General features: G+C 38.2%; 1 protein-coding gene across 1 annotated transcript; it reads right to left on the bottom strand.

Annotated features, from left to right (window-relative positions):
* Nucleotides 1–8,123: 8,123 nt before the first annotated feature.
* Nucleotides 8,124–10,187, bottom strand: LOC127086256 (uncharacterized). Its single transcript, XM_051026978.1, has 2 exons — nt 8,535–10,187; nt 8,124–8,462 (listed from the first exon to the last, which is right to left on the bottom strand). Exons 1-2 carry the CDS (start codon nt 10,185–10,187, stop codon nt 8,124–8,126), a joined length of 1,992 nt encoding a protein of 663 aa, XP_050882935.1.
* Nucleotides 10,188–13,244: the final 3,057 nt, after the last annotated feature.

The raw sequence follows: 13,244 nt of genomic DNA, 5'->3' as shown, positions 1-13,244 counted from the left end.
AGTGAAGTGTTCCCCGGTCATCGGTAAATGTCTGGTCGTTTTTGGATGTTGGTAAACATCATCTTTCGATGTCGATAAACATCGAGTCTCATCCCAGTCACCAGTAAATGTCTGGTCATGCTTTGTTTCCTTGTTGATAAAATCAAGATCCCCAAAAGTCGTCGGTAAACGTCTTGTCTGATTACACCACAAAGATTTTGTTCCTCCTCAAGTGGAGACGCCATCGGTAAATGGCCCCGTATGCTTCGATATCGGTAAATATTGAATGCCCAGTTTTATCCGCCATCGGTAAATGGCCCCGTTTTCTTCGATATCGGTAAATATCAGATCCCCAGTTGTAGTAGCCATCGGTAAATGGTCGAGTTGAAGTTGATATCGGTAAATGTCAAGTTTCTTTGAAGCCACCATCGGTAAGTGGTCTTGCTTCCTTTTACATCAGAGTTGTTTCCCAGCAGCCATCGGTAAATGGTCTCGCTGAAGTTGATATCGGTAAATATCAAGTTTCCAGTTTCTAACCATCGGTAAATGGTTTTTGCTTTTCTGAAGTTGTCGTGCAGTCGTCATCGGTAAATGGCGTGGTTCTTTTTATATCATATCCAGTTGGTGCAAATTTCTACGGTTCTTGGTATTCAATCCCTGTTTACCCTGAAAGTCTGACAGCCGTTGCTCTCATCCATTCGGGTTCCCAGCTGATTGAATAGGGGCAGCTGTAGCACCTCAAATTTGCACCTATCATTATACATACATTCTCATATTAGGTCATAACATAACATGGTCCACTGCATAACATTGCATTGTCCCTTTTGCCCAAGTGCAAGATCATCAGAAGAATTAGGTCAAACTGGTCAGGAGATCAGTCAATCAAGCAAGCAAGTGTGTTTTTCATTGAGACAAGGCCCTAGGGTTGGTCCAACATGTTCACATGACTTGGGGATCCATTTGAAGTGTTTTGGTCAAGGATTGGATGTTCAGAAGTCATCAGTCAATGCACAGTCAGTCAGAAACCCTAAAAAGTCAAACTTGGTCAACTGTGTCTGATTTTATGGTTTTGATGGTTGGATTTGGTTTGAGAGAGCTCATTCATGTCCATATAGGCCTCATATATCATGTCAAACACCATCATGGAAGAATTTGAAGCCAGATCAGAAATTTCCAAAAATGGAAACTGGACCTGTAATTGAAACCTGCCCAAAATGGAAAGTCTTGATCCTCAAACTTACATCATGATACAAGCTTCAAATTAATTTTTGCCCAACATGAAAGTTGAATATCTTGTTCTCCCATTTCCAAAAAGTCCAAGAACACTCAATTCCCATGTATGGTTGGCAAGTTATGATCAAATCATTTTCAGAAATTCTTGAACTTCAAAAGGCCATATCTCTCAAACCATTTGGCCAAATTTGGTGGGGTTTTTTCCTACAAGTCACATTTGATCCCCTCTTTCCAAAAATGTAACCCTCATGCACCAAAACCTCATGGATCAAAATGGCATTTTTGAACCTACTTGAATTAATTTTAAGTGAGGTGAAAAAGTGAAGTTTTAAATTAACCATTCCCAACCAATTTTGCCATTCAAATATGTTCAGATACATTGTTTATGACTTGTTGCAAGCCCATTTTCGTGCAGTACATACACCCATGCCAACTTGCTTGAAAATTGGAAAAAAAAGTACACTTTTCACCCACTCTACTCCACATTTTCATGAACCATGATTAGCATTCCACTTAGCAACATCAAACAGCATATATAATCATCATTTTATCTCTGAAACAAACCCTAGCAGCAGCCTCCTAACATAGCAGAAATCCATTTCTCTCAAAATCTCCATTTTTCTTCATTCTTAATTTTCAACCAAAAAACTCAAAGGAGCAAGGTTCTGGTTTGGTTGCACCATCATTCAATATCCATTTTGAACACATTTCAAGTACCTTTTCCCAGCTGTAACCAAGCAAAAGCATGCTGCTACATGAAGCATTCATCAATGGCAGAGTTGATTTGGGGTTCTTTCAAGCACTCTCGAGCTAAACAACTTCATTCATACATCATTTGAGGACTTTGTGTACATCTGTTTCGCCCTTTTGCAACCAAACAACCACTGTTCCAACTCTTTCTTCAAAATCAAGTAAGATATCAAATCTCTCCATTTTTAAAATCATGAACTACATCTTGTAGATCTTTTTGCCATGAGCTTACTGTGCTTTGAATCGAAGGAAGCGGTTAGGAATTGAGAGAGAAATACGAAATTCAAATTTGATGTTCATTTATATTTTTGCATGATTTGTCCATTTTAGTTTGATTTGGGATTAATGGAGGTTGGTTTAGGTTTGAGCATGTTTAGATGAGTATTTTAATATATTGGTTGTCAATTTTGGTGCAAATTTTGTGTTACTGGAAATTGTGGTGATGAATGTATGGGTACCGAGCATTTTTGCTGCGCCAATTTTCTGGGATTTTACATACTGGGCGCTTGCTTCCTACTGTAGCATTGCCGTTTATTTGGTAGGGTTTAGTACATATTGATGTACATGTGATTTTAGAAAGAAGCGCTTCAATTGGTCCAGCAAGGCGTTTTTTCTCGCACGCCATTGGCTGCAGCCTGGTTGACTGGGCCCGTTGACTGGCCACTTAACAAAACGCACAGTTTTGTTCATTTGCAAGCGAGGCATGCCAGGCCTCTGGGACACGGTTTGATCCCGTGGATTTACCTGTGTTTTTTTTCTTTTTTCTTCCCATAAATAAATTACATTATCTGTTTTATTTAATTTTTTTTATTCCATTTTCTTTACAATCTTCAAAAATTCATAAATAATTAAGGGATGATCCAATTGAGATGGGACTGTTTGCATTGTTCTCCATTCTTCATCTAGTTTTTTATGAGCATTTTTATTCAAATTGTGCACATGTAGAAAATTTATTTGGCTAGGGCTTTGTTCATGTGACAACATTTTGTACATTTTACCAAATCATTTGTGAAATGGCCATGCTTTATCCTTTGGCCCTGAAATTTTTTATGCTCAAACTAGACTCATTCATGTTTATTTTGATGTAAAGATCATGAATTTATCTTATCTGGATTGGGAGTTGTGAATTTTTGAAGTAGGGTGTGACAATTTGTGTCACACCAATGATATGCAACTTGTTGATTTTTGTATCCATGCTTCTTGACCTCCAATTGATCTAAAATTTTGCATGAACCTACTCTTGTATGTCTAGTTTGTATGTGAATTTTTGTGGATTTATTTGGGGCATTTTCCATTTGTTTGAGATTTTCTCCCCTGTTTGACCAAAATGTTGGCCTTATGTAATGCATGTTGCCATTTCATTTGTGAAATTCTCATACTTTATTAGATGGACATGAAATTTTACATGAGATAACTATACATCCTCATCTTTGCCATGGTTTTAGTCCCATTCATTCCTCATATGCTATCACTGATTTATGAATTTTTCAAGTTGATGCATGTTTGGTTGACTTCTTTGAGCATGTTCAAAATTGCTTTGACTTTCTGATTTTCATTGACTGCCTTCCACTTGTCCAAATGAGATGAAATTTGACATGCTTACCATGCTATGTGTTAAGATTGATCATGATTTATTTGGTGATTTTTGGAAATGTTTGAGTTGACTTTTGATGCAAGTCTTTCTGTTGACTCCTATGAGCTCTCATTTGCCATGCTTTGACTTCTTTTGCTTATGAAATGATGATGATGCATGATATGAACATGAAACCAATTGGGTTTGCTTCCTAAATGTTTGAATTTGATTTTGATTGGACATTGCTTGCTGTTTTGACTTTCTCATTCATTTTTGACCCTAGGCTTGTCCTAGTGGTCCTGTGGCTTATGTTTGAGTTCTTGTTTTCAGGTTAAGCTACAAATGCTTCAAAGAGATCATTACAATTTGATTGAGTTCATTTGATTATCATGAGCTAACCTCTTTGTTTTGTAGTTTGCTTGGCTCATATGCCTTGAGCATTGTGCTTTGCACATTTGTTAATTGTATTGACTGTTGATTCCTACCTCCTTTGCTTTAGCTTTTGAATTATGTACTGATCTGCTTGACTATTTCAGGTGCTTTTAGTTGCTCAGTTCCTTGTGAACTTTTTCTTTGCTTTGCTTATTAAGCAATTTGCATTGAGGTATACTTCTAATCTTCATGTAGTCTGGAAGACCTGGCCTGTTACTTGGCCAGGCAACTGTCTGAAGTCCTCCTTAAGAGGCAATGTTTGTGTATGTTTAATTTGTCCTTGTACATAGTCAAAGACCTCCTAAGTGAAGAGGCAATTGGCAGAACCAAGGGATAAGCAACCTATCCCCTGCTATTCTGTGTGTCTTTTGCTTTGCTCACACCACTGTGTTGATGCATTGCAGATACAAACCCAAGATCTTGTACAACTGTACAGTTGAGTCAGTATCAAATGTGTAGAAGGGTTCCCACCTTCTGAACCCACACATTCTTGTCTTAAGCTCTCCCAGGCCAGGGATAGAAGCTGTGAAGTCTCATCTTCACTCACCTTTCATCTGCTTCACCTTAGCCCCTCAATGGCAAGGTTAAGAGCACCATTCACCCTATTCCAGAGGTTTGTTTGTTGAGGTTGATATGACCCCTCGACTAAAACCTAACCCATGTTTGAGCCCCTTGTTGGTGTGTTTATTTTATGCTGTATGTGCTTGTGTGTGCTTATGTGGTGTGATTGTATCCCCTAGGTTTGTTAGACTCCGCGTAGTCTCGTTTGCATGTCAATTAAGGTAGCACGGTTCCTTCGTCTAGGACTTCCTTTCTTGCTTGCGCTTTCCTAAAACACAAACAAACATTATCCCCTCTTAAGGATACGTTAACTCCTTCTACTACAGATGAGTAAGTCTCCAAAGGTCGAGCATCAGGTAGATTGTGCAGTGACGTTGTCCACTTAAAAAACACAAACCAACAGAAATAGTTTAGCCGAACTACGGCAACTCTGATTCTCATGTCCAGATGAGATACGTAGGCACGAGATGCGATGTCTTGTCGAGTTTGACTAACCACTAACACTAATTCTCTTCTCTCGCCCTCGTTGCGATTGAGACCTCCCCTTTCTCTTGCCCTAGTTGCAATCGAGACCCTTCTTGCTACCTGTGCAAGTCATGTTTAGGATAGGCTTGCTTCCTGTGCAAGTTAGCTAGAAACCTTAACTTAGGGACGACTTTGCATGACAACATCTAGGCTCGAGTCGTAGTCTCCCTAGTGTTGTGTCTCCCTCTGTTATCTGGTTAGGCTAGTCCTTTTTTCCCTCCGTAGGGGAACTACGTCGCCCTGATCCTCATACCAGATGAGGTACGTAGGCAGGAGATGAGCTGATCTCTCCGGGCGCCTTTTTTGCTTTTTCCGCCCTTTTTTCTTTTTTCACCCTTTGTGTCTTAACCACCCTTGTGTGTGTTCTGGTTGGAGTCTGACGTAAGTCCAGCGATTGGCAGTTGGTTTCCTGTGTGTGTTTGTTGGTTCGGATGCTGATGTAAGTCCAGTGATTGGCATTCGGGCTCCGCGTTTGCCTGTGTGTGTCTTGTTTGTTTGTGTGCGTGTTAGCCGAGCTACGAATGCTCTGATTCTTCTCTCGTCCGAGAAGATACGTATGCATAGGATGCGATATCCTAGCGAGCATGTGTCGTTTCCCTAGTCCGAACTACTTCGACTCTGATGTCTATGCCTGATAGACTAAGTAGGCCCAGGATGCGTTATCCTGCCGAGTCAGTCTTGTTTGTTTTCTTGTGTCTCTTTCAGCCAGTGTGTGTGAGTGTGAGCAGTGTTTTAGCAACCATTTTCCTTTCTATTGTGCGTGGATCCCGTCGAGTACGACGGATGCGTAGGGGTGCTAATACCTTCCCTTCGCATAACCGACTCCCGATCCCATTCTCTTTGGTCGCGAGACCATGTTCTTTCCAGGTTTACTTCGAGCGTTTCCTTTCCCTCTTTTGGGATAAATAACGCACGGTGGCGGCTCTGTTGTTCTTGTTTTCCCGCCGGTTTTTCGCGTAACGCGACAGGAGGGATATTAAGATGCGAGTAGAGATAAGAGAAATGTTGATTCATGTCGGTTTGAAGAAGGTTTATGCGGTTGGTGGTGGCTTCATGATTTAGTGCAATTTGATGATTTTCCAAATTCCGTTGATCATTGATGGATGTGTTAAGGTTGGCAAATTGAGATGTCATGAAGTTAAAGAGGTCTTGATTACTTAAACCACTTGGAGGAGGAGCATTTGGAGGAGGTACATCTTCACCACCAATGCCTTCTTGAGGTATCGCTTCATTTTCTTCATTATTCCCACCAATAAACATAACCGACTTTGTTTCTGGATTATACCGATAGCCCATCCGCTTGTCCACATTCTTGATAGAGATTTTGTGACTTCTTGTATCCATAAGACAAAACTCAACATCACTAAAGTCAACATTAAAATATTCCATAATACGAGTGATGAACAAGCATAAGGAAGAGACTTAAACTTGTTGTTGTGAGTCATCAAATGGTGAAGAATGAGACGTGACCAATTAAGCGAAATGTCATTCTTAATGGCATACAATGCTTGCATGTCCATATCGGTAATAGTACAATGATTTGAATTTCTAGGAAATATAACATAAGCCAAGAAATAAGGTAGCAGCCTATCATTGATGAAAAAATTTCCAGCACTCCAAAAATCTTTTGGTGGTTCTTCCCCACCATGAGATTCAACCCTTTTCACATGATATTCGCTTTCCGATATCCTACTTGAGCCAAAATAAAATTCTCTTTTATTATAATCGCTCCATACTTCATCCTCCGGATCATATAACATGTGACCACCCGAGGGAATGTCCAAAATTTGACCAAGTCTCTTAGGGGTTAAGGTAATCTTTTTCCCTTTAACATGTGAAACAAATTTTCCATTCTCAACGCACATGTTACAATAAAACATTCTCACTAAATCTGGTTAATAGGGTCCAGAAGAAGTTATGAGAGCCCCTAAACCTATAGAGATTAATTTATCTTGAAAATTAAAGCATTCTACAGGAAAGGAAGAGAGGTCACCGAATTTTGGAGTTTGAACAATCTTCTTTTGATAAAACTTTTGATACCTCTCCAATTCTTCCGGGGTGTGATCTTTGAAGAAATGTTGAACATCCATGGATGATGACGAAGCTTTTTCTTTCCCTTTTCCAGCAGTTCCAGCTTTTCCCTTAAGTTTGGATGCCATAGGTAAAGTTTAGGAAATGATGGAGATAAGCTTTAATGAAGGTTTTGGGTGATTTGGAGATGATGAAATTTTAGAGGTGAGAGTACCAAGAGGGCAGATTCTGGCTGCTAGGTTAAAGTGAGGTTTTGAGAGAAATATTTTCTTTTAAATGGAAGAGAGAAGGGATGTGATTGGACCAACCAAAGTAGATGAAAAGACAAAAAAATCTGAACACGCAGGGGTAAATCGATTTACCCCATAGGTAAATCGATTACCATATGGCCAGAGAGCAAAAACATGAAAAGTTTCAGGGGTAAATCGATTTACATCATGGGTAAATCGATTTACCTAGTTCAAAAATGCCAAACACGAAAAAAAAACAATGCTACTGTTTTGTGGGTAAATCGATTTACAACATGGGTAAATCGATTTACTCAGTGCCAAATATGCCAAATACAAAAAACCAGTGCTACTGTTTAATGTGTAAATCGATTTACATCATGAGTAAACCGATTTACTCAGTGAAAAAGGCTAAAAAAACACATATTTTTCACAAAGATTCATGCAAGAGACACCTAATGAATAATGTAAAAGAAAGGAGTAGAAGTAGAGAGTCATTAAATAATTTTCACAAGTAAATAGATGAGTTGGAAGCGTATGTTCACCTTTGATGAATTATATGTCACACTCATCTAGAATCCCAAGTTCTCTCCGAATCTTGAAGAAGGGTTCTTTGGCAAGCGGTTTTGTGAAGATATTTGCTAACTGATTATGTGTATCTACAAAGGTGACTTCAACATCTCCTTTAAGCACATGATCACGAAGAAAATGATGTCGAATGTCTATGTGTTTGGTACGAGAATGCATGACTGGATTCTTGGTAATATTTATCGCACTTGTGTTGTCGCATCGAAGAGGTATGCAACCAAGATTTACTCCGTAGTCACTTTTAGTTTAACCTCATGTGTGACTTCGTCTTCTATCAAGCACTCATCTTTAGTGAACTTGATCTTGAAGCCCTTGTCACATAGTTGGCTAATACTAAGGAGATTGTGCTTTAGTCCTTTGACATAAAGAACATCTTTAATGGATGTGAAAGGTGGTGCACCAACAATGCCTTTGCCAGGAATCTTTCCTTTGTTGTTATCTCCATATGTAACAAAACCCTTGGCTTTAAGATTTAGATTTGAAAATTTATTGATGTTTCCCGTCATATGCTTGGAACACCCACTATCGAGATACCATAAGTTTGATGTGGATTCCAAGCAAGCCTACAAAACAGATTAAGTTTTGTTAGGTACCCAAGTTGCTTTGGGTCCTTCATAATTAGTGCCTTTCTTTACCCATACGTAATGCCCATTAGCAACACTAAAGTTTCTAATATAGCAAGCATTAGGTGTATGGCCTTTAATACCACAATAAAAGCATGTTGGTTCAAAATTACTTCTATACCTAGAAGGACAAGACTTCTTCTTAACAAGGTTTTTCTTTTTAGGATAATGATGAATTATTTTAGGTTTGTTCACTTTCTCTTGGATTGGTTGGTCACTTGCCTTAACAAAGATTGTCTTGTTTGAGCTTGGTTTTGAAAACTTTGAGTAACCAAGCCCACTTTTATCATTTGAATATCTTTGTTGGCTAAGTATACCCTCCAATCCAATTTGTCCTTTTTCGTATCTTTCAAGAACTCTTTTTAGTTGGACAATTTGAAAAGAAAGTGACTCACATTTATTGCATACAAAATTTTGTTTTTGATCACTAATCATCTTTTCTTTTTCAACTTCAAAACCTTTTTCCATTTTCTCAATTTTCTCTTCCAAAACTGAGATTTGTTTCTTTTGAGATGATATAATTTTATACAAAATTTTGCATTCATTTAATAATTCATCTATGGCACCTTGCACATCATTATCAAAAAGCGAGAAATCATTACTAACCTCATTTACTTCATCGTCGGAATGGTGTGAGGCCATTAATGCTATGTTTGCACTTTCATCACTATCCGAGTCGGATGACGAGCTTATTTCGTTATCTTCCCATGCGACATAAGCCTTTTTGTACTTGTTCTCCTTCTTGCTTTTGAATCCACTTTTCTTAGGTAGTTGTGGACAATCTGGTTTTATGTGGCCTTGCTTACCACATTCATAACATGTTACCTCTTGCATTAAAGTGGAAGCTTCTCTTTTCTTGAAGTGTTTCTTTCTTTTCGCATAGAAGGAAGGTTTCTCATTCTTACCGAAAAATTTGCCTAGCCTTTTAACAAGTAACAAGAAGTTTTCATCCTCCTCCGGATTGTCTTCTTTCTCAACATCTTTGGAGTCAACTTTCCGAGCGATGCTTTTGGACTTCTCATCTTGATTCTCATGTTTTTCAAGTCTTCCAAGTTCCGTCTCATATTCTTGAAGTTTTCCAAACAATGTAGCGGAAGTCATTGTGAATAGACTTTTCTTTTCTGATATCGCCGTCACTTTTGGTTGCCATTCCCTGGTTAAAGATCTAAGCACTTTAAGATTCAATTCATCATTACTTAAAGTCTTACCTAGAGCTTTTAGATGATTTGTCAAATGCACAAATCTTTTCTGCAAGTCAAGGATGGATTCTCCAGGCTGCATTCTGAACAACTCGTATTCTTGACTCAAGGTATTTAATCTTGATCTTTTAACTTCGGCAGTTCCTTCATGCGTTTCTACCAAGGTATCCCATATTTGTTTTACCGTTGTGCATGCCGAAATGCGAAAGAATTCATCCATGCTGAGTGCATTTTGAAGAAGATTTATTGCCTTTTTATCATAGAGGACCTTCTTCTTATCATCATCATCCCATGAAGTTTTAGGCTTTGATGAACCGACGCCGTTAACAACCGTTGTAGGAACAAAAGGACCATTTTGGACAGCATCCCATATTTCTTCTCCTTGTGCTTCTAAATGAGCCTTCATCCGAATTTTCCAGAAGTCAAAGTATTCACCACAGAATAGTGGAGGCTTGTTATTCACCATGTATTTGCCTTGCTAGCACTTTGATTGGTCCACATTTGTTCTGACCTTGCCACATAAGCGCTGACCGCCACCTGTTTTAATGAAACACCGCGTTTCATTCTTATGGCGCGCTTCATTTCAAATTCATGCACGGTTCGATTCCCAGCGTGCAACATTTTTCAAATAATTCATCCATTTATTACATTTCCCTCCATATTTCATGCCATGTGTTCATTTTGATTTCAATTTATTTTTCCAACTTTAAAAATTCATATCAATTTGAAAAATGCTCCAAAAAATACCTGGTTTTTTGCTACTTGTTCATTGAGATGTCCTCTATTTGATGATGTTAAATTCTGAAGTTGTGCATGTCTGGATTTTGGATTGTGCTAGACTATGTGATCATGTGTGTATTTGTGACCTTGCTCCATTCATCTTATCATGAAATGCTTGATTTTAATCCAAATGGCATGAAATTTTGCATGATGATTCTTGACATGTTGATGGATGTTTTAGGCTTGGTTTGGTATTTTTCCCATTTACCATTTCTGTTTTATACACATGATTGCATGGTGTGACAATTTGTGTCACACAATTGGATGATCAACTTGTGCAATTTTATTTCCATATCAATTGATCTCTGTTGATTCTGATTTTTTGTATGATGATCATGTTAGATGTGTTGAATGCTCATGAATTTTTCCAGAATTGTTTGAATCATTTCTGTTTTGATTTGGAATTTTCATTCTCAATGATCAAATGTGAGCTTTGAAATAACTTCCCTTGCACATGAAACGCCTTTGCTTGATGATTTTGTTTTGGTCCTTTTTAGGACATGTTAATATGTGTTTGAAGTTGCATTGTGTTGAAAATTAGCTCCTGTTTTGAATTTTTTCTTCACCTTTGACCCTAGGCTTTGACCTAGTGGTTTGGACTTACATGTGAGCTTTGAATTTCAGGATCAAGCACCTAATCTCCATGGTTGATGTTGCTTCATCATTTGAATGTTGATATTTGCTATTGATTGCTAACATTTGTTTGTTTTGTAGGTTGATGATAATTCATTTGAGTTTGCCTTATGGCTCACATATTGTACATTGGGATTGTCTGTTTGTTGTTGACTGTTTGTCTGAACACTGTACTGATTTGTTTAGTTGTTTACACAGGTACCTAAGTTGCTTTAAGTTCATCTGAACTTTGCTTTGCTTGTGGTTGGCACACCACTTAGGTATAATTCCTGATCTTCATGTAGTCTGGAAGACCTGCTGTTATTGGCAGGCACCTGTCTGAAGCCCTCCTTAAGAGGCCATGGCTTTGTTTGTTTAATTTTGTGCCAAGCAGGTTAAGTCCTCTTAAAGAGGCAATTGGCAAATAGAAGGGATGTGTAATCCATCCCCTGCTATTCAGTTGTGTCATTCACTTTGCTCACACCATGTGTTGACGCACTTTGAATAAAAAACCCAAAATCTTGTCCATAGAGTCAGTCATTTGTGGAGAAGAGTTCCTTCATTCTGAACTCCCACACTTTCTATTGATTAAAGCTCTCCCAGGCCAGGGATAAGAGCTATGAGGCATAACCCTCATTTCCATTTCATCTGCTTCACCCTAACTCTCAATGTTAGGGTTAAGAGCTCAAAACACCCATTTCCAGTTGGCTTGTTTGTCGAGGTTGATGTGACCCCTTGACTAAAGCCTAACCTTGCTTGAGCCTATTGATTGTGTATAGTGTGTGCTAATTGACTGTTTGTTTGCTTATTTGTCCATCTGTGCATAATTGTTTGTGTGTGCCTTTGTGCATTGTTCTCATCTTTGAGCATCACTTGTATATCATTTCATGATCATTGTTCATACTTTGTGACATTTTGTTTTATCCATTGAGGAGTCAATTGTAAGTCCATTTATTGGCAGTTGTTTCCTGTGATCTGGTAGGAGTTGGGACTAAGACCATTGATTGGCATTCCATTTCCTTGGAGTCGAGTGTAAGACCATTTATTGGAAACTTGTTTCCTCTTGCTTATTGCATTTGTTTTCTTTGTTTTGTGAGACTAGTGTAAGTCCATTGATTGGCATCTGGTATCCATCTTTGTTTTGTGAGACTAGTGTAAGTCCATTGATTGGCATCTGGTATCCATCTTGGCTTTGTGAGTCTAGTGTAAGTCCATTGATTGGCATCTGGTTTCCATTTATGTTGACTTGTTTTCTGATACATTGCTTATCTGCTTTGCTTGTTGCCTTTTCCAAAGGAATCACTTGGATCATCTACATATGATCTCAAGAGGTGAACTCCTAAGAAGTTTTACCCCTCATTCCCACCCTTTTTGTTCTTTAAACCTCCATTTTGCATGTTAACTCAAACCAGAAAAATATTGTGCAAACATTTTCATTTCTTTTCAAATTAGAAACCTAGGCCTTAAGCCTTTGATTTTCAAACTTCATTTTCATAATACTTCTTTTGAATTGAATCTAATGTCAACTTTGACCATTTTTGTGAATAATTCTAATTGATTAATTTCACTCACTCAATTGCTTTTGTGGCTTTGTCCATTCTTGATAAGTTTTCATACATTAGCCATAGATCTTAATTATCTTAGTGGTTGATGTGAATCTCACCTTTTGTCCTTAGTGATTGAATTGTAAGACTTCCTTGCTTATTATAGGGCATGGTCCCTCACTAGCAAGTTGAAGCTGTTCTCACATGGTGGACTTGTGGTTGTATAGGTTGAGTTTTCTCCCGTGGATAATGAAAGACCTTAGCGCTTTTGTTTAAAATCAATCCATTTACTTTTTGGAAATCTTTTAGCCGAACTACGAGGTTTTGATCCTGTAAAGGTACGTAGGCAATGGTTATCCATCCAAACACAAAAATAATAAAATTGTATATTCTTCTCTCATCCTCCCAATCAATGTTTGCACAATAAATATTTTCATAAACAATAACTTTTGCAACAAGTTGTGAAAAGGGTTCCCTAGGAGCACCTAGGATGCTTTGGGTGCCTAACACCTTCCCTTTGGATAATTACCCCCTTACCCAGATCTCTGACCTTTCATTAGTTTTCTATGTGTAAAACTTTTTAGACT

The sequence above is a fragment of the Lathyrus oleraceus genome, chromosome 5 (genome assembly GCF_024323335.1).
Source record: "Lathyrus oleraceus cultivar Zhongwan6 chromosome 5, CAAS_Psat_ZW6_1.0, whole genome shotgun sequence".
Lineage (NCBI taxonomy): Eukaryota > Viridiplantae > Streptophyta > Magnoliopsida > Fabales > Fabaceae > Lathyrus > Lathyrus oleraceus.
The sequence above is the reverse complement of the archived record's forward strand: the minus strand, read 5'-3'. Positions and strand labels throughout refer to the sequence as shown.

Excerpts from the sequence above, each read along its gene's own strand:
- LOC127086256 (XM_051026978.1), bottom strand. The coding sequence starts at position 10,187 with ATGGTGAATAACAAGCCTCCACTATTCTGTGGTGAATACTTTGACTTC. Across the intron at positions 8,463-8,534 it reads CTAATGGGCATTACGTATGG|GCTTGCTTGGAATCCACATC; the intron begins GTAAAGAAAGGC and ends TCTGTTTTGTAG.